General features: G+C 40.3%; 3 protein-coding genes across 4 annotated transcripts in view; all 3 read left to right on the plus strand.

Annotated features, from left to right (window-relative positions):
* LOC112555608 (alpha-(1,3)-fucosyltransferase C-like) overlaps window positions 1-10934 on the plus strand; it is a 37218-nt gene extending 26284 nt beyond the window's left edge. Inside the window, exons 2-3 of the mRNA XM_025224037.1 lie at window positions 8904-9468; window positions 10533-10934. Coding sequence (XP_025079822.1) covers window positions 8944-9468; window positions 10533-10934 — 927 coding nt within the window. The 5' untranslated portion in view covers window positions 8904-8943. The remainder of the gene's footprint in view (window positions 1-8903; window positions 9469-10532) is intronic.
* LOC112555019 (alpha-(1,3)-fucosyltransferase C-like) lies at window positions 403-5700 on the plus strand. 2 transcript variants are annotated; one of them, XM_025223136.1, is made up of 4 exons: window positions 403-532; window positions 1844-1949; window positions 2272-2836; window positions 3898-5443. In XM_025223136.1, exons 1-4 carry the CDS (start codon window positions 418-420, stop codon window positions 4582-4584), a joined length of 1473 nt encoding a protein of 490 aa, XP_025078921.1. In that variant the 5' UTR covers window positions 403-417; the 3' UTR covers window positions 4585-5443. The 2 variants fall into 2 exon arrangements, with proteins under 2 accessions (XP_025078921.1, XP_025078922.1); XM_025223137.1 differs by having other exon boundaries at window positions 489-532; window positions 1801-1949; window positions 3898-5700.
* A 4232-nt stretch (window positions 10935-15166) lies between the features above and the next one.
* On the plus strand, window positions 15167-20002 carry LOC112555020 (alpha-(1,3)-fucosyltransferase C-like). Its single transcript, XM_025223139.1, has 4 exons — window positions 15167-15284; window positions 15672-15778; window positions 16313-16877; window positions 18788-20002. Exons 1-4 carry the CDS (start codon window positions 15231-15233, stop codon window positions 19475-19477), a joined length of 1416 nt encoding a protein of 471 aa, XP_025078924.1. The 5' UTR covers window positions 15167-15230; the 3' UTR covers window positions 19478-20002.
* The last annotated feature ends 1220 nt before the right edge of the window (window positions 20003-21222 follow it).

Raw genomic sequence — 21222 nt, forward strand, 5'->3', positions numbered from 1 at the left:
ATAGACATGGTTTATAGGTTTAAAGGAAGTTTACATCTTCACACATTAATTGGGTCCAGACACGTGCGACAGACAAATGACACTAGGGACAGGGAACAGGCTTTGGGTTTTCACACAAACGATAACAGATGGAGATGGTCGAGCAGTTCCACCCGAGATGTGAATATTACCACACAATGAAGCATCATTCACACCCGGTATATATATAATAGAGAGAGAGAGAGACGCTTAGCGAGATCATGGTCTCCACTTCTAATGTCGCTAGGCGCAGGACAAACGTTGAAGTCGTGCATTCGCCAGACAAAATAACTGTTGGTACACAAGCGATGACGATGTGTTGTGTCGTGAGTACAGGCGGCTAAACGGCTTTGCTTGCTGAACGATCCGACGCCATTTTACTCATGACGTAAAAGGTGAATGACGACAGATGGTTACAAAAGCGGACAAAGGAAACAGAAAGTTCTCGAAAGATCGGTGGATGTGCAGCAAGAGAGGGAGAAAGAGGGAGAGATCTGCGCCAGCAACTTGTCAGGTTTGTTGTGGTTTGTACGTGTTCCAATGAACGGTGTGGAATTCGATACATTTTAATATGATTAGTACTGATTAGTATCGATGTGCATTAAAGATTTGGGGGTGTTGTATGTTAGCCGTGAAGTTGCTGTCGGTGTTGTCCTTCTCCTGCTCCTTTTCTTAAGAACGAGAACGAGGCTGCACCTAACTGGGATGACAGCTATCGGACTCCACAACTATTTCTTTACATATTTGGTTATTACTGCACTTGATATGCAGTTTGTCCTGTGTGTTCATCATTGACTGGGTTTTACTTTCTGCTTTGTTTTTGTAAGCGTCATTGGGAATCATGTAGAGTTTTCTTCTTCAACAATTCTTCAGGGCGTTGCCAGTGTCAGCCATTACTTTATCAGTTTTGAATTACATACGGAAACCACATTAACTTCTCGTTGGAATATCTTTGAAGAGAGTAATTATTTTAATCATGACTGTCTTTGTTGTACACCACAATTATTCTGGTTTCACTGCATCTCTCCAACTCCTTTCCTTGTTTCAAGATCGACTGTTTGATCTACAACTACTATTTTCCTTCTCTAGTACAAATCTAGAAAATTCTGCGCTGCGCGTCATCATTGTCGTCATATTCGCAGTTGCGTCATTCATACTTCATTTCGCTTTGACTTTAACTTTCTGTTTCAATCTCTCTGCAGTTTTACTTTCAGTTCTAGAAAGATAAGTCGATGGACAGCAAGATATATAAATATATATATATAAAGCTGATGCTGCAGATTCTTATCTATCAGGCTGCAACATTTAAAGATCTGAGTAACCGGCATCCTGTCTGGTCTGAATCCATTTTGTTCACATTGTTGAATAGTGGTCTGGTAACAACAGTGAACAAATTGTGAAGCATTTGCAGGAAGCCTTTTAGCTCAAGACCTGGAGAAGAAGATGAGGACAGACACCCACACTGGATGATCAGTGTATTGGTGAATGGAGAAAGAAATTTATTTATAGAATAAATATCTTGACCCTCTAGCAATCACTATGTATTCACTCTGCTATTAAAACGTTTTGTTGGATAATGATAATCAACAATGGGAGTATGTGTACAGTAGATATTAGAATAAATTAATAATTTTTAATAAACAGAACAAGTCAAAAACAAACGTCTTTGAAGCGTGGTTCTATAGTAAGTAAGGTTTAATGTTTCTTAAGTACATCCTGCTGTTTGCGAAGTCTCGTTAGTGCTTAGACCAATCAGTTTTAACGATATTGTTCTCTTTACAGTAACAACAACTGCTGGATTTAATAATGCTTCTGTCTTTCAAAGATAGTTTAAAGTTTAAATTCCTTGGAAACATCTTTACGGACTACATTTCATCACAAGCACGGCCTGCGACGGGATTGAACAAAATTGTTTACCTAACAACAACGATGTATGTATAAAAAATAGTGTTTTAGTGTATTGTTTTGGAGTATAACTACATATCTACGGAGCGACATCCCTTTGTAAAAAGTTTAAAAATATCAGTAGATATCCAGGTATCACCAAATATCACTACCACATCTCAGTTAACTTTGATTTCCCGTGCGTTTGTTATGGATAACCATCAGAAACCATGAATGCGATGACTTGCTGATACCAGGAGTGATGAGAACCACAACTGTATCCATAACAAAATAATTAGCTATTCATGTGTGTGATCAATTATCTCTGATTAAACATTAACATATTTTGTCAAAAAAATGTGCTTACAGGGCGAATCTTTGCAAGTTCACCAGAACTCGGAGAATCAAGATGTGTTTGGTTTTTCTGGTACTCCCGATTGCGTTGTGCGTGGTGACTCTAAGCATCCTGACATTTGGTTCAATGCCCATGATAATCGCGCCACAACACAGCCACAGTTCTTCAACAACGCATTACTTACGTCACTTCCGCTCGATATTTATACTTGATGTTGCAAATCATGACCTGGCACTTGATCGTCAAGGGAAGCCCCTTAGTATATCCTCCTCTGACGTAAGGACTGAGAGTAGAGCCTCTGCTGTTAACAATAAGTTGATTGTATGGTACAACATGCCTTACTGGATTGAGAAAAGGTCGTATGCTGAGGTGTTTGGCCACTGTCCAGTCAACACGTGCAACTTGTCCACAAACTATGGTGCGGATAGAGCAGCTGGCGACGCTGTGGTGTTTCACGGCTCTCTATTAGATATACCAGTGCCACCTCGAGCTTTTCCTGACCAGGTGTACGTCTTCCACATGTTAGAACCGCCGCCGAAACTTTGGTTTGGAAAGCAAAAAAATCTTTCATGGAACTCAGTGAGTCTCTTTGTTTCATAGTGTATTAAAATCGCTTTCATTTATTTTCCTACCATAACTGGTACGAGCCTAGCACAGGTGAACTCACACTAAAGAGAGGGTTTGCGCACCCGTAAGAAGGTCCACCCAGTAGACAGCAGGTCCACTTCTTCACGTCAGTCACTATTCTTCCTTCCGCTTACCACGGCTTCGGTCTCCTTTAACGTAGCCCTGGAGGACCGTCGTCGCTTTCCCCCAGGTCGACATAGAGGTGTGATGAGTCTGAAGAGTATGGCATATAATATTCTCCGTTATTATTACAATCGTTTTTTCACATAAATGCAAGAATTATTTTAATTTCACATTTTTTCCTTTTTCTACCCCACTGACCATTGCGCCAATTGCGTGCGCGTGACTTGGAACAAGAGGAGAACGTGTACCAATGGTTAACGTAATCACCCAGTCCTCCAATTATTGGGGAGGGTGATTTCATAGACCGGCTGAAACGCCGGTTGTTTAGGAACTCGGGTTTCCGCTTTTACATCGAGGTCTCTCCTCTAACTAACCATAACCAGCTTAAAAAGTTCCTGCTGCAGAACGTAAAAATAAACCACAACAACCCCAAGCCTAAAACTCTGCAACTATTCTAACTTCACAAGTAGCTAACAAAAATGTTTTCTTTGTTACAACAGAATCCAAAAGATATCAAGGGTAAAGAAGCTATCGTTTTGCTTAAGTAAGCCGTAATGTTCAGCAATAAAATCTTTCATTTGGTTTTTTTTCTTCATTTTTTAAAAGTGGAAATAAAATTAAACTTCCATAAACCCGTGACCAAGCCTCTGAACCTACTCGAAGTTGACGATTTCGTGTACTGCTATCAACAATGGCGAGTCGTCAGAAGGGTGGTGAGGGTTCACGAGATCAAAATGATCATTTTTTTAAAGTTGATAATATTTAACTACAACTTTTTATGTAAACAATCAAAACACAATTCTCATTACTTTTGTTAACAATCCTGGTGTATGCCTCGATGATTTCTCGGCTTTCTTTTCTAAAGATGTTTGTGAAAATATTTGTTGCAGGCTTTTAACTGGACATGGGGCTACAGGCATGACGCAGATATAAGAGCGACATACTTTTGTCTGGAACATTCCAAGCAGTTGCCAACTATTAGTTTCCTCAAAGATTTAGTTCGAAAGAAGGAAAAGGCTGCGGCATGGTTTGTTTCTAACTGCCACGACCAAGCCCAGCGACTACGTTACGTTGAGAGACTGAAAGAAGTTCTCCCTGTGGACGTATATGGACGATGTGGGACTCTGAACTGCACAACCTGGGCCAGAGAATGCGAAACCATGCTTACCAAGTATTTTTTCTATCTTTCCTTCGAGAACTCTTTTTGCCAGGATTACGTGACAGAGAAGTTTTCTCGAGCCTTCTTGAAGGATGTGTACGTGGTTCCTGTTGTGCGCGGCGATCTGAACTACTCTCACCACTTTCCTCAAGGAATTTTTATCAACGCCGATGACTTTAGCAGCCCAGAAGAACTGGGGATGTATCTGAAAAAGCTGATGAACGACGAAGACGCCTACATCGACATGTTGTGGCGAATCGCTCACTTTGTCGACTTGGACTCTTACAAAAACCCATACTACTACTCGTGGTGCCAGCTGTGTGACAAGCTACACAGGCTGCAGGACAATGCCAAGACGTATCCAGACGTCTTTGAATGGTACGAGGATGGGACATGCCGACCGCCAAGGGAATTCTAGAGCTTGGTACAGTTGGTGGCATACACGGATGATCGTGCCATTCTGGCAGAACATTTTTCTTTTTGTTTTTTCGTTCAGACGGCTGCTCAGAATCAACAGGCAGCTGGAACACTCGACCTTTTCATTGTCAAGTGACGTCCCGATCACAGTAAACAGGTGACGCATCTATCGTCGACAAATGTGGAATAAAACAAAGCGAACCATATGATCGTGAATGTCAAGTGCAAGATTATACGGTTGTAAACTTCTGTTGCTTGCTTACACCATGAATTACTTGTGTGAGAGAGATTGAGAGAGAGTATAATAAGAGTAGATTGAAAGGTCCAATTAAGCGCACAATTTTGTTAATTATGGTTGTGTCAAACTCGATGCAAGGTCCGTAAACGCCCAAGCGTACAAACGTGTGGATAATGCATAGATACATCTTAATTACAAATCGTATGACGTGTCGATTTTGACCTCTGTGTTTTCCTCCGTGTACCTCTCCTTTAAACGTGCATTGAAAACGCACATCTTCGTAAACTTCACTCCTTGGACCTTTTCCACACACTGCCTTTTGCAGTTACTCTCTGCTCTTGTTCTTGTTATTGGTTCCTCTTTGTGTTTTCTCTTTTTGATGTTATTCTTCTTTTAGTACGGTTGTTTATTCTTTTATAGTTCATATGTTATAAAAAATTTATCAGTATCTCAGTATTTAAAAGTAAGATCTAGAGGTAATTACCTAAATTTATTGAATTTTGTTCCTTTTTTTTCCCATTGTATCAGGCAATGCATGGCTTAACTAAACCTGGTCACAAAGTTTGAGTGAAAGAGTTTTGAAGTATGAATTTCACAGAAAATGTTTTACATTTTAAACTATTAATAAAAAATTGGCAAAAGGATGGCGCATGATCTTCTTTCTATTTCTTTTTAAACTACACTCGGTACTGTAGATTTACATGGGGAAAATGATGTGGACATTGTTCTAAGGGAGAAAACTCTAGAAATAACGATTCATCGTGACAATGGCCAGTTTACTTCCCTTGGAATATGAAGCGAGTATTGTCTTCTACTTCGCTTAGTCACATCTTTTGCTCTGAAACCATTTTTCTGTTTGTTTATTTCAACGAATTTCCCTATTTGTGGCCTCAAACTGTTAGAACGAAGTACTTGTACTTGCTTTAGGGCTGTCGAAATGAGCAATCATTGATACACTTCTCTTGAAGATGACAAGAAAGTATATAAAATAAAAGAAATTGAAGTGTCACCAATGTGAGGACGCTGTATGACAGAACAACTCAATAAGCAGTTTTTGTGTTTGCAGATGCAGTTTGAGAAGTTCTGATTTACTGTAATTGAGCATTCTCCTCGCGCAGCCTCACATCCAAAACAGATTGCACACTCTACGCTGACAAACAGTAATAAAAGTAATGACATTAAAACACTAGTTAACCATAGCATGCTATGACACTTAAGAGGACCAATTAAGCCTGAAAGGGAAGTCACGCCGACCCATACATGACTGCGACCACACCCACCTGTACCGACCATCATTCTTCACAGGAAGATGGGTGGTGCTTCATAGTGTACTACTAATAGTGTACTACTAATAGTGTACTACGTCACGCTAGTGCACCATTCACACCATTGCCTGCAGTCAACATCATAGAGAGAGAGAATGAGAGAAAATGAGTGACACTTGGGATTGTTCGGACGGTGACAATCTGCATTTCTCGTGGTTCTAACAAATCTCTACTTGAGCATGAGAAATGCAGACTTTTAGCGTCCAGCTAACGCGAACTGTCACTCTGATTGGTGTTGACGGCAGGCAATGTTGTGAATAGTGTACCAATGTGACGTAGTACACTCTTAACGTGACGTAGTACGCTGTTAGCGGCTCTCGTTGATCGCGGGTACTTTGCTAAAGGATAATCTATTAACGGATTGGTTTTGGAAGCTGCAATTTACATGTTAGGTTGATATCGCCGATATCTACTGATATCTATAAAAAAGAAAAAAAGAAAAAAAAAAAAAGAAAAAAGAAAAAACAAAAAAGAACAACAACAAAGAAAAAACTATTAGTGTTAGGCTTAAAGCGCGCACACACACACACACAGCCACTAATTAACAGGCTAAAAAGTACACAAGTAATAAAACAATCAAAGTAAGAAAGAATAAAGTCGGCCTTTTAAATACTTTTACATTCCTACACACTACTAGGAACTTTATTACGAAAAATGAGGCGGGAGATGTGTTTAATATCTTTGTAGGCTCCTGCCCTGAGTGTTTCTCTGAATTGCTCTTCCCTTACATCCAAGGCAGACTACTCCACTCCTCGTCTGATGGCCGTACTCTCTTTATTCCTGTCACCATGCCAACCACACATGGTAACCGGCTGGTTAGTTACTGTGTTGATAAACAGTGCAACTGTCTTCACCTCTAATGTCGCTATGCACAGGACAAACGTTGAAGTCGTGCATTCGCCAGACAAAATAACTGTTGGTACACAAGCGATGACGATGTGTTGTGTCGTGAGTACAGGCGGCTAAACGGCTTTGCTTGCCGAACGCTCCGACGCCAATTTACTCATGACGTAAAACTTGAATGACGACAGATGGATACAAAAGCGGACAAAGGAAACAGAAAGTTCTCGAAAGATCGGTGGACGTGCAGCAAGAGAGGGAGAAAGAGGGAGAGATCTGCGCCAGCAACTTGTCAGGTTTGTTGTGGTTTGTACGTGTTCCAATGAACGGTGTGGAATTCGATACATTTTAATATGATTAGTACTGATTAGTATCGATGTGCATTAAAGATTTGGGGGTGTAGTATGTTAGCCGTGAAGTTGCTGTCGCTGTTCTCCTTCTGCTGCTCCTTTTCTTAAGAACGAGAACGAGGCTGCACCTAACTGGGATGACAGCTATCGGACTCCACAACTATTTCTTTACATATTTGGTTATTACTGCACTTGATATGGAGTTTGTCCTGTATGTTCATTATTGACTGGGTTTTACTTTCTGCTTTTTTTTGTAAGCGTCATTAGGAATCATGTAGAGTTTTCTTCTTCAACAATTCTTCAGGGCGTTGCCAGTGTCAGCCATTACTTTATCAGTTTTGACGTACATACGGAAACCACATTAACTTCTCGTTGGAATATCTTTGAAGAGAGTAATTATTTTAATCATGACTGTCTTTGTTGTACACGACAATTATTCTGGTTTCACTGCATCTCTCCAACTCCATTCCTTGTTTCAAGATCGACTGTTTGATCTACAACTGCAGACATTGTCTACGTCATCATGTAGATTTTCGCTTAACCTACAGGATTTGATCTGTGGGCAAGAACTTTTTCCAGCCTGTCCATAAAACCGGGATATGGCGTAATATAAATTCACTGCAGTATTAATATTAGTATTTTCTTTTCTTCTACTCTTCTACAACTATTTTCCTTCTCTAGTACAAATCTAGAAAATTCTGCGCTGCGCGTCATCATTGTCGTCATATTCGCAGTTGCGTCATTCATATTTCATTTCACTTTGACTTTAACAAAGTAAAACTGCAGAGAGATTAAAATAGAAAGTTCTAGAAAGATAAGTCGATGGACAGCAAGATATATAAATATATATATAAAGCTGATGCTTAATTGCCCACCCCTCCTCTAGGCAATCACCATGTATTCACTCTGCTATTAAAACTTTTTGTTGGATAATGATAATCAACAAAAGGAGTATGTGCATAGTAGTTAGAGATAATTCTACTAATTAATAATTTTTAATAAACAGAACATGTCAAAAACAAACGTCTTTGAAGCGTGGTTCTATAGTAAGTAAGGTTTATTGTTTCTTTAGAAGTGCATCCTGCTGTTTGCGAAGTCTCGTTAGTGTTTAGACCAATCGGTTTTAACGATATTGTTCTCTTTACAGTAACAACAACTGCTGGATTTCATAATGCTTCTGTCTTTCAAAGATAGTTTAAAGTTTAAATTCCTTGGAAACATCTTTACGGACAACATTTCATCACAAGAACGCCTACGACGGGATTGAAAAAATTGTTTACCAAACAACAACGATGTATGTATAGAAACATTGTTTTACCTTATTGTGTGGAGTATAACTACATCTTTACAGAGTGACATTTCTTTGTGAAAGTTTAAAAGTATCAGTAGATATCCAGGTATCACCAAACATTACTACCACATTTCAGTTAACTTTGATTTCCCGCGCATTTGTTATGGCAAACCCAGTGTTAAATATTCCCGTTACTAATTATACTGTTTACTTGCTTGTGTAAATTGTCTCTTAATGAACATTAACACTTCATGTGTAAAAATAATTTTCTCACAGGGTGAATCTTCGCAAGTTCACCAGAACTCGGAGAATCAAGATGTGCTTGGTTCTTCTGGTACTCCTGATTGTGTTGTACATGGTGACTCTAAGCATCCTGACATTTGGTCCAATGCCCATGATAATCGCACCACAACAAAGCCAAATTTCATCGACAACGCATTACTTACGTCACTTCCGCTCGATATTTATACTTGATGTTGCAAATCATGACCTGGCGCTTAATCGTCAAGGGAACCCCCTTAGTATATTCTCCTCTGATGTAAGGACTGACAGTAGAGCCTCTGCTGTTAACAATAAGTTGATTGTATGGTACAACATGCCTTACTGGATTAGGAATAGGTCGGATGCTGAGTTGTTTGGCCACTGTCCAGTCAGCGCGTGCAACTTGTCCACAAACTATGGTGCGGATAGAGCAGCTGGCGACGCTGTGGTGTTTCACGGCGCTCCATTAGAGATACCAGTGCCACCTCGAGCTTTTCCTGACCAGGTGTACGTCTTCTTCATGTTAGAACCGCCGCCGAAACTTTGGTTTGGAGAGCAAAAAAATTTTTCATGGAACTCAGTGAGTCTCTTTGTTTCATAGTGTATTAAAATCGCTTTCATTTATTTTCCTACCGTAACTGATACGAGCCTAGCACAGGTGAACTCAAACTAAGGAGAGGCTTTGCGCACCCGTAAGAAGGTCCACCCAGTAGACAGCAGGTCCACTTCTTCACGTCAGTCACTATTCTTCCTTCCCCTTCCCACGGCTTCCGTCTCCTTTAACGTAGCCCTGGAGGGCCGTCGTCGCTTTCCCACAGGTCGACATAGAGGTGTGATGAGTCTGAAGAGTATGGCATATAATATTCTCCGTTATTATTACAATCGTTTTTTCACATAAATGGAAAAATTATTTTAATTTCACATTTTTTCTTTTTCTACCCAACTGACAATTGCAGCTATTAAAACAAGAGGAGAACGGGTACCAATGGTTAACGGAATCACCCAGTCCTCCAATTATTGGGGATCGTGATTCCATAGAACGGCTCAAACGCCGGTTGTTTAGGAACTCAGGTTTCCGGTTTTACATCGAGGTCTCTCCTCTAACGAACCCTCACCAGCTTTACAAAGTTCCTGCTGCTGAACGTAAAAATAAACCACAACAACCCCAAGTCTAAAACTCTGCAACTATTCGCAAGTAGCTTCACAAATGTTTTCTTTGTTACAAAAGAATCCAAAAGAAATCAAGGGTAAAGAAGCTATCGTTTTGCTTAAGTAAGCCGTAATGTTCAGCAATGAAAATCTTTCATTTGTTTTTTTTATTTTATTTTTTAAAAGTGGAAATAAAATTAAACTTCCATAAACCCGTATCCGAGCCTCTGAGCCTCCTCGAAGTTGACGATTTCGTGTACTGCTATCAACAATGGCGAGTCGTCAGAAGGGTTGTGTGGGTTCACGAGATCAAAATGATCATTTTTTTAAAGTTGATAATATTGAACTGTAACTTTTTATATAAACAATCAAAACACAATTCTCATTACTTTTCTTAACAATCCTGGTGTATGCCTCGATGATTTCTCGGCTTTGTTTTCTAAAGAGCTATAAATCATTGTACAGCTAAGATGTTTGTGAAAATATTTGTCGCAGGCTTTTAACTGGACATGGGGCTACAGGCATGACGCAGATATAATAACGACATACTTTTATCTGGAACATTCCAAGCAGTTGCCAAATATTAGTTTCCTAAAAGATTTAGTTCGAAAGAAGGAAAAGGCTGCAGCATGGTTTGTTTCTAACTGCGACGAACAAGCCCAGCGACTACGTTACGTTGAGAGACTGAAGGAAGTTCTCCCTGTGGACGTATATGGAGCGTGTGGGACTCTGCACTGCACAACCTGGGCCACAGAATGCGACACCATGCTTACCGAGTATTTTTTCTATCTTTCCTTCGAGAACTCTTTTTGCCAGGATTACGTGACAGAGAAGTTTTCTCGAGCCTTCTTGAAGGATGTGTACGTGGTTCCTGTTGTGCGCGGCGGGCTGAACTAGCTCTCACCACTTTCCACAAGGAATTTTTATCAACGCCGATGACTTTAGCAGCCCAGAAAACTGGGATGTATCTGAAAAAGCTGATAAACGACGAAGACGCCTACATCGACATGTTGTGGCGAATCGCTCACTTTGTCGACTTGGACTCTTACAAAAACCCATACTACTACTCGTGGTGCCAGCTGTGTGACAAGCTACACAGGCTGCAGGACAATGCCAAGACGTATCCAGACGTCTTTGGATGGTACCACGATGGGACATGCCGACCGCCAAGGGAATTCTAGAGCTTGGTACAGTTCGTGGCCTACACTGGTGATCGTGCCATTTTGGAAGTACATTTTTCTTTTTGTTTTTTGTTCAGACGTCTGCTCAGAATCAACAGGCAGCTGGAACACTCGACCTTTTCATTGTCAAGTGACGTCCCGATCACAGTAAACATGTGACGCATCTATCGTCGACAAATGTGGAATATAACAAAGTGAACAATATGATTGTGAATGTCAAGTGCAGGATTAGACGGTTGTACATTTCTGTTGCTTGCTTACACCATGAATTACTTGAGTGAGAGAGAGATTGAGAGAGAGTATAAAAAGAGTAATTTCAAAGGTCCAGTTAAGCGCACAATTTTGTTAATTATGGTTGTGTCAAACTCGATGTAAGGTCCGTAAACGCGCAAGCGTACAAACGTGTGGATAATGCATAGATACATCTTAATTACAAATCGTATGACGTGTCGATTTTGACCTCTGTGTTTTCCTCCGTGTACCTCTCCTTTAAACGTGCATTGAAAACGCACATCTTCGTAAACTTCACTCCTTGGACCTTTTTCACACACTGCCTTTTGCAGTTACTCTCTGATCTTGTTCTTGTTATTGGTTCCTCTTTGTGTTTTCTCTTTTAGATTTTATTCTTCGTTTAGTACGGTTGTTTATTCTTTTATAGTTCATATGTTATAAAAAATTTATCAGTATCTCAGTATTTAAAAGTAAGATCTAGAGGTAATTACCTAAATTTATTGAATTTTGTTCCTTTTTTTCCCATTGTATCATGCAATGCATGGCTTAACTAAACCTGGTCACAAAGTTTGAGTGAAAGAGTTTTGAAGTATGAATTTAACAGAAAATGTTTTACATTTTAAACTATTAATAAAAAATTGGCAAAAGGATGGCGCACGATCTTTTTTCTATTTCTTTACAAGCTGCACTCATTAGTGTAGTTTTACATGGGAAAAATGATGTGGACATTGTTCTAAGGGAAAAAACTCTAGAAATAACGATTCATCGTGACAATGGCCAGTTTACTTCCCTTGGAATATGAAGCGAGTATTGCCTTCTACTTCGCTTAGTAACATCTTTTGCTCTGAAACCACTTTTCTGTTTGTTTATTTCAACGAATTTCCCTATTTGTGGCCTCAAACTGTTTTAAGAAAGTACTTGTACTTGCTTTAGGGCTGTCGAAATTAGCAATCATTGATACAGTTCTCTTGAAGATGACAAGAAAGTATATAAAATAAAAGAAATTGAAGTGTCACCAATGTGAGGACGCTGTATGATAGAACAACTCAATAAGCAGTTTTTGTGTTTGCAGATGCAGTTTGAGAAGTTCTGATTTACTGTAATTGAGCATTCTCCTCGCGCAGCCTCACATCCAAAACAGATTGCACACTCTACGCTGACAAACAGTAATAAAAATAATGACATTAAAACACTAGTTAACCATAGCATGCTATGACACTTAAGAGGACCAATTAAGCCTGAAAGGGAAGTCACGCCGACCCATACATGACTGCGACCACACCCTCCTGTACCGACCATCATTCTTCACAGGAAGATGCGTGGTGCTTCATAGTGTACTACTAATATGTACTACGTCACGCTAGTGCACCATTCACACCATTGCCTGCAGTCAACATCATAGAGAGAGAGAATGAGAGAAAATGAGTGACACTTGGGATTGTTCGGACGGTGACAGTCTGCTTTTCTCGTGGTTCTGACAAACATTACTTGAGCATGAGAAATGCAGACTGTCAACGTCCAACTAACGCGAACTGTCACTCTGATTGGTGCTGACGGCAGGCAATGTTGTGAATAGTGTACCAATGTGACGTAGTACACTCTTAACGTGACGTAGTACGCTGTTAGCGGCTCTCGTTGATCGCGGGTACTTTGCTAAAGGATAATCTATTAACGGATTGGTGTTGGAAGCTGCAATTTACAGGTTAGATTGATATCGCCTATATCTATGTATACAAAACAAAACAAAACAAAACAAAACAAAAACAACAAAGAAAAATCTATTCGGGTTAGGCTTAGAGTACACACACACAGGCACTAATTAACAGGCTAAAAAGTACGCTAGTATGATGATGATTAATATTTATAATGCGCAGTTATCCATTAAAAATGCTCATTGCGCAAAATAAAACAAAACAAAACAAATAAAACAATACTAATAAAACAATCAAAGTAAGAAAGAATACAGTCGACCGCCAAGGAAATTCTAGAATACAGTTCGTGGCATACACTGGTGATTGTGCGATGTGGACACAACTTTCTTCTTTTATTCGTCAACAGGCAGCTGTACAACTCGACCTTTTCATCAAATATTAATAACAAATCAACAAAAGTATGGCGCAAGATCTTTTTTCTATTTGTTTTCAAACTGCACTCATTACTACAGTTTGAAATAGGAAACAAAGTATGATCTGGCCATGGATCAAAGGGAAAAAACTCTAGAAATAACGATTCATCGTGGCAATGGCCTGTTTACTTCCTTTGGAATATGAAGCGAGTATTGCCTTCTACTTCGCTTAGTCACATATTTTGCTATGAAGCCATTTTTATGGGTTTTTTTTTTATTTCAACGAATTTCCTTGTTTGTGGTCTCAAAACTGTTATAGCTAAGTAGTTTTACTTGCTTTAGGGCAATCAAAATTAGCAATCATTGATACACTTCTCTTGAAGATGACAACAAAGTATTTAAAATAAAAGAAATTGAAGTGTCACCAGTGTGAGGACGCCGTATGACTAATTCAGAACAACTCAGTAAACGCCTTTATTTTTGTAACTCACCTTTTGTGTTTGTAACGTTTTTAACGAAAGAGTGTGTTGAATGTGTTTGCGAGCGCGTGTAACATCTGCATGTAAACCACGCTCGCCGCACTCTTTCACCTTTTTCAACAAAAAGGTCCGGCCAACGATTAACACATTTAATGTTTATGAAATTAACTAACGATGAGATGAGGATGAAACAAAATAAAAGGGCACTACCCCCTCCAGCGTCAACCTCTTCCAACGCTTTCTCAGATGGTTGGCGCTGACGAAATCACTGACCAGCAGGCTAATCCTCTGAATTCCTTTCACGCAGTTCGTGAAGTTATCTGTGTAGTTAACTGTATACTGTACACTCCCCACGGAGCTCTCTACACACCAACTGCTTGGTCTCTACACACCAACTGCTTGGTCTCTACACACCAACTGCTTGGTCTCGTCTGTCACGAGAACCGTTAGCATCACCTAGTTCACACGTCCTTTTCTCCCTCCTGACCAATCAGGCCACCTAGCGACCAGGTAACTAGGACGACCATCCAACTGTCTTTCTTGGAGACTCTCTCCACCAATCCTGGCTCTCCATAGCCTCCCGTCGCCCCAGTTACACTGTGCCAGGTCATTTTACGTCATTCACTATATGACGCAACAGAAACGTCACGCAGAGCTACGTCAGCGCTCGCGCGCCTGCTCTTCCCTGACCACAGGGAAAGTTAAAAATAAAAACATGAATCTAACTAGATTCGTCTCAATCGCGAATCGTTACAGTGTTTGCAGATGCAGTTTGAGAGGTTCTGATTTACTTTCATTGAGCATTTTCCTCGCGCACCCCCACAACCAAAAGAGATTGCGCTCTGAGCGCTAGTAAAAATAAAAGAGCAAATGACAACACGTTCCTATCCACCAAACGTACTCATACAGTCATGGCTCAGGCATCTGCATTCACTCGCACACAGTAACATTCAGAAAGGCAGCACACCCAACGTGTGAGAGCCAGTTAAAATTGAATGAATTCTCCGTGGCAACCATTATTTTTCTCTGGGACAACGAAGAGGAACGAGTTGATGGGGACTAGGAGTTTAGTAGCGCCGACTGATTTGTCGAGTTTGAATATTGTACTCGGCGTGACACAAGCAGTGACGAAGCTGAATGCTCCGACGCCATTTTAATCATGACGTAAAACTTGAATGACGACAGATGGGTACAATGACGGACAAAGTAAAAAAGAAATTTCTAGAAAGATCGGTGGATGTGCAGCAAGAGAGGGAGAAAGAGGGAGAGATCTGCGCCAGCAACTTGTCAGGTTTGTTGTGGTTTGTACGTGTTCATTGGTATAACGGGATGCAAGTCGATACATTTTAATAGGATTAGTACTGATTAGTATCGATGTGCATTGAAGGACTTGGGGATGTTGGCTGTGTAGTCTGTGTTAGCCGTGAAGTTGCTGTCGCTTTTGTCCCTCTGCTTCTCCTTTTCGTAAGAACGAGAACGAGGCTGCACGTAAATGGGATGGCAGCTCTCGGACTCCACAACTATTTCTTTATATATTTGGTTGTTACTGCACTTGATATGCAGTTTGTGCCTGTATGTTCATGATTGACTGGGTTTTACTTTCTGCTGTGTTTTTGTAAGCGACATTAGGAATCAAACAGTAACAACTGCGGGATTACATAATGCTTCTGTCCTTCAGAGAAAGTCTAAAGTTTATTTCCTTGGAAACATCTTTGCGGAAGAGATTTCATCACAAACACGACCTGAGACGGGATTGAAAAAAATTGTTTACCAAACAACAGCGATGTATGTATAGAAAAATTGTTTTATTGCATTGTGTGGAGTTTAACTACATCTTTACCGAGCGAAATTTATTTGTGAAAGTTTTAAAGTATCAGTAGATATCCAGGTATCACCAAACATTACTATCACATCTCAGTTAACTTTGATTTTCCGTGCGTTTGTTATGGAAAACCCTTTGTAAAATATTCCCGTTACTGATTATTCGCTCTTTACGTGCTTTTTGTTGCTAAAAACATTTATGTCAGCCCATCACCTCTGGTAGATACATACACAGGTACCTAGTTCCGTTTCACATGCAGTTTACCATAGAGGAGGACTTGAAAGTCTACCTGCAGAATACGTTAAAAGAATAGAAGAGAGACAGAGACGACACGACAGCTGGATAACCATCACAAACCATGAATGCGATGACCTGCTGATACCAGGAGTGATGAGGATCACAACTTTATCCATAACAAAATAATTAGCTATTTATGCGTGTGATCAATTATCTCTGATTAAACATTAACACATTTTGTCTAAAAAATGTGCTTACAGGGAGAAACTTCGGCAGTTCACCAGAACTCGGAGACTCAAGATGTGTTTGGTTCTTCTGGTACTCCTGATTGTGTTGTGCGTGATGACTCTAAGCATCCTGATATTTAGTCCAATGCCCATGATAGTCGCGCCACAACACAGCCACAGTTCTTCAACATCGCATTACTTACGTCACTTCCGCTCGATATTTATACTTGATGTTGCAAATCATTACTTGCCACTTGATCGTCAAGGGAACCCCCTTAGTATATCCTCATCTGACGTAAGGACTGAGAGTAGAGCCTCTGTTGTTAACAATAAGTTGATTGTATGGTACAACATGCATGAGTCGATGAAGAGAAGGTCGGAGGGCGAGGTGTTTGGCCACTGTCCAGTCAGCACGTGCAACTTGTCCACAAACTATAGTGCGGATAGTGCAGCTGGCGACGCTGTGGTGTTTGACGGCGCTCCATTAGAGATACCAGTGCCACCTCGAGCTTTTCCTGACCAGGTGTATGTCTTCTATATGTTAGAACCGCCGCCGAAACTTTGGTTTGGAGAGCAAAAAACATCACCATGGAACTCAGTGAGTCTCTTTGTTTCATAGTGTATTAAAATCGCTTTCATTTATTTTCCTACCGTAACTGGTACGAGCCTAGCACAGGTGAACTCACAGTAAGCAGAGGCTTTGCGCACCCGTAAGAAGGTCCACCCAGTAGAAAGCAGGTCGACTTCTTCACGTCAGTCACTATTCTTCTTTCCACTTCTCACGGCTTCGGTCTCCTTTAACGTAGCCCTGGAGGACCGTCGTCGCTTTCCCCCAGGTCAACATAGAGGTGTGATGATTCTGAAGAGTATGGCATATAATATTCTTCGATATTATTACAATTGTTTTATCATCGCATAAATTTTAGCCCATTAACGGAAGGAACATTTTATTTTCACAATTTTTTTCTTTTTTTTACTCCTATGAAAATTGCGCCAATTGCGTGCGTGTGACTTAGAACAAGAGGAGAACGGGTACCAATGGTTAACGTAATCACCCAGTCCTCCAATTACTGGGGATCGTGATTCCATAGAACGGCTGAAACGCCGGTTGTTTAGGAACTCAGGTTTCCGGTTTTACATCGAGGTCTGTCCTCTAACTAACCCTAACCAACTTTACAAAGTTCCTGCTGCAGAACGTAAAAACAAAGCACAACAACCCCAAGCCTAAAACTCTGCATCTATTCTAACTTCGCAAGTAGCTCTCAAAGAGGTTTTCTTAGTTACAAAAGAATCCAAAAGATATCAAAGGTAAAGAAGCTATCGTTTTAATTAAGTAAGCCGTAATGTTCAGAATGAAAATCTTGCATTTGGTATTTTTTTGTTTTTTTAATTTAAACATTTTTTAAAAGTGGAAATAAAATTAAACTTCTATAAACCAGTGACCAAGCCTCTGAACCTCCTCGAAGTTGACGATTTCGTGTACTGCTATCAACAATGGCGAGTCGTCAGAAGGGTTGTGTGGGTTCACGAGATCAAAATGTTCATTTTTTTAAGATGATAATATTGAACTAAAACTTTTTATATTGTAACGATTCGCGATTGAGACGAATCTAGTTAGATTCATGTTTATTTTTAACTTTCCCTGTGGTCAGGGGAAGAGCAGTAGCGAGAGCGCTGACGTGGCTCTGCGTGACGATTCTTTTGCGTCATATATTGAATGACGTAAATGAACTGAGCACAGCGTAACTAGGGTGACGGTAGGCAATGGAGAAGCCATATAGAACTTATGATTGGTTGTGACAGTCTCCAAGAAAGACTGTTAGGAGGTCGTCCTAGTTACCTGGTCGCTAGGGGTGCCTGATTGGTCAGGAGGGAAAAAAGGATGAGTTAACTAGGTGATTCTAACGTTTCTCGAGACAGACGAGACCAAGCAGTTGGAGAGTGCAGAGCTCCGTGGTCTGCGTGAAGTGATATCCATCGTTTTTCCAGTGGAGTATTATCACGTGTATTCCGAGTGTGGTGTAGTAATCAATTCAGTCGGAATATAACATCTTCGCCGATACGGCTTTAAACTCTCCTTAGCTTCACGAACTGTGTGAAGTGATTCATTGGATTAACCTGCTGGTCTAGTCAGTGATCTCGCCAACCGTCTGAGAAACGTTAGGAGGTTGACGCTGGGGGTAGTAGCGTTCTTTTATTTTGTTTCATCTACATCTCATCGTTAATTAATTTCATAAACATTAAATGTGTTAATCGTTGGCCGGACCTTTTTGTTGAAAAAGTTGAAAGAGTGCGGCGAGCGTGGTTTACATGCAGATGTTTACACGCGCTCGCAAACACATTCAACACACTCTTTCGTAAAACGTTACATATATAAACAATCGAAACACAATTCTCATTACTTTTCTAACAATCTTTGTGTATGCCTCGATGATTTCTCGGCTTTGTTTTTTGAACGAGCTCTAAATCATTGTACAGCTAAGATCTTTGTGAAAATATTTGTTGCAGGCTTTTAACTGGACATGGACCTACAGGCATGACGCAGATATAATAACGACATACTTTTATCTGGAACATTCCAAGCAGTTGCCAACTATTAGTTTCCTAAAAGATTTAGTTCGAAAGAAGGAAAAGCCTGCGGCATGGTTTGTTTCTAACTGCCATGAGGACCAAGCCCAACGACTTACTTACGTTGAGAGACTTAAGGAAGTTCTCCCTGTGGACGTATATGGAGCGTGTGGGACTCTGCACTGCACAACCTTGGCTAAAGAATGCGACACCATGCTTACCAAGTACTTTTTCTATCTTTCCTTCGAGAACTCTTTTTGCCAGGATTACGTGACAGAGAAGTTTTCACGAGCCTTCTTGAAGGATGTGTACGTGGTTCCTGTTGTGCGCGGCGGGCTGAACTACTCTCACCACTTTCCTCAAGGAATTTTTATCAACGCCGATGACTTTAGCAGCCCAGAAGAACTAGGGATGTATCTGAAAAACCTGATAAACGACGAAGACGCCTACATTGACATGTTGTGGCGAATCGCTCACTTTGTCAACTTGGACTCTGACAAAAACCCACACTACTACTCTTGGTGCCAGCTGTGTGACAAGCTACACAGGCTGCAGGACAATGCCAAGACGTATCCAGACCTCTTTGGATGGTACCACGATGGGACATGCCGACCGCCAAGGGAATTCTAGAGCTTGGTACAGTTCAGGGCATACACTGGTGATCGTGCCATTTTGGCAGAACTTTTTCTTTTTTTCGTTTAGACGGCTGCTCTGAGTGAACGGGCAGCTGGATAACCCGACCTTTTCATCAGGTATTAATAAGAAATGGGCAAAAGCATGGCGCAAGATCTTTTTTCTTTTTCTTTACAAGCTGCACTCATAACTGTAATTTGAAATAGGGGAAAAAAAGATGTTTCCATCGATCAAAGGGAAAAAACTCAAGAAATAACGATTCATCGTGACAACCGCCAATTTACTGCCCCTGTAATATGAAGCGAGTATTGCCTTCTACTTTGCTTAGTCACATAATTTGCTATGAAACCAGTTTTCAGTTTTTTTATTTCAATGAATTGCCTACTTGTGGCCTCAAACTGTTTTGATAAAGTACTTTGACTTGCTTTATGGCTATCGAAATTAGGAATCATTGATACACTGCTCGTTTGTAATAAAATATTTTGAAATCAAGTATTAAAGAGCACATTTGACAAATGAAAACGCACTTTTGAATAGGCGGTCATTAGTGGATTGAAAGGTCGGGTAAGTGGGAATGTGTAGAGTAGAGCACGCACACACACACGAACACACACACACACACACACACACACACACACACATACATACTGCTAGAGGAATTGAGATAAAACTTTATTTATCCAAGATGGCAGTCAGGGACAGCTCGACATGAAAACACAACAACACCACAAAGTTTTAACACAACATATTCCTATCCACAAAACTAACTCATACATTCAATGCTCAGGCATCTGCAGTCACTCGCACACAGTAACATTTAGAAAGCAGCACACCCAACGTGTGAAAGCCAGTTAAAATTGAATGAATTCTCCTTGGCAACCATTATTTTTTTCTGTCAGCCGCGTGAAAAATGTTTGAAAAATGTAAGAGACAAAGACAAAACGATAGAATGAAAGGAGATGTGTACTCTGTGTTTATGTGTGTATGTGCGCGAGTGATGCACGGAAATGTCGTCTTGGCTTCAGCTAATGGGATATATATATATACCTATTAATCTGCTACAGTGCGAATTACTGTGATGAGGTGTGAAGATCACAGCAATTCCCCAAATCTGAGTGAACAACACCAGACATAGGTATACAAGTATTATTCTTTGTCAGAAACGATACCCAAACGGTAGGATTGAAGGAATAGGAAACAGAAGTCAACGTATTTCAGCTAAACAGTATAACAAAATGAACAGCAACAAAACAAACTAAACAACACAAAAATGAACAAAACATACAAAGCTAACAAAACAAAAATATTAAGATAAAAAAAACCTAAAAACAAAGACCTGGCCGCGAATAACTATGAGAGATGTCGATCACACCTGCACAAAGTCTGTTGCTGCAATTGTTTTTCTACCTGTATAGAACCGTTAATCGAAATGATAAAGCCTACATTAATCCACCCTAACCGAAGATTCTATTTTTATCTCTAAAGGGAGGGGTGGATGCCATAGCGACTGAGGGCTACAGGACAAGATGACCTAATCAATTGGTGTCAAGCATGTGAAGTCATCGGGTAGTGGAATGTAATCACACCGCCAGCCGCGAATCGCCGAGAAACAGGTTTAAAATATTTCTATGAGACTATTTTTTTTTTCTAGATTACAAGAATCTTCGCAACAAAAGTCTAGTTGAAAATGTGTCCTCCTTTCGTACAGTTTGTTCAGATTATTGTTTACTAAATAATAGCAA

Source organism: Pomacea canaliculata, linkage group LG14, assembly GCF_003073045.1.
Source record: "Pomacea canaliculata isolate SZHN2017 linkage group LG14, ASM307304v1, whole genome shotgun sequence".
Taxonomy (NCBI): Eukaryota; Metazoa; Mollusca; class Gastropoda; order Architaenioglossa; family Ampullariidae; genus Pomacea; species Pomacea canaliculata.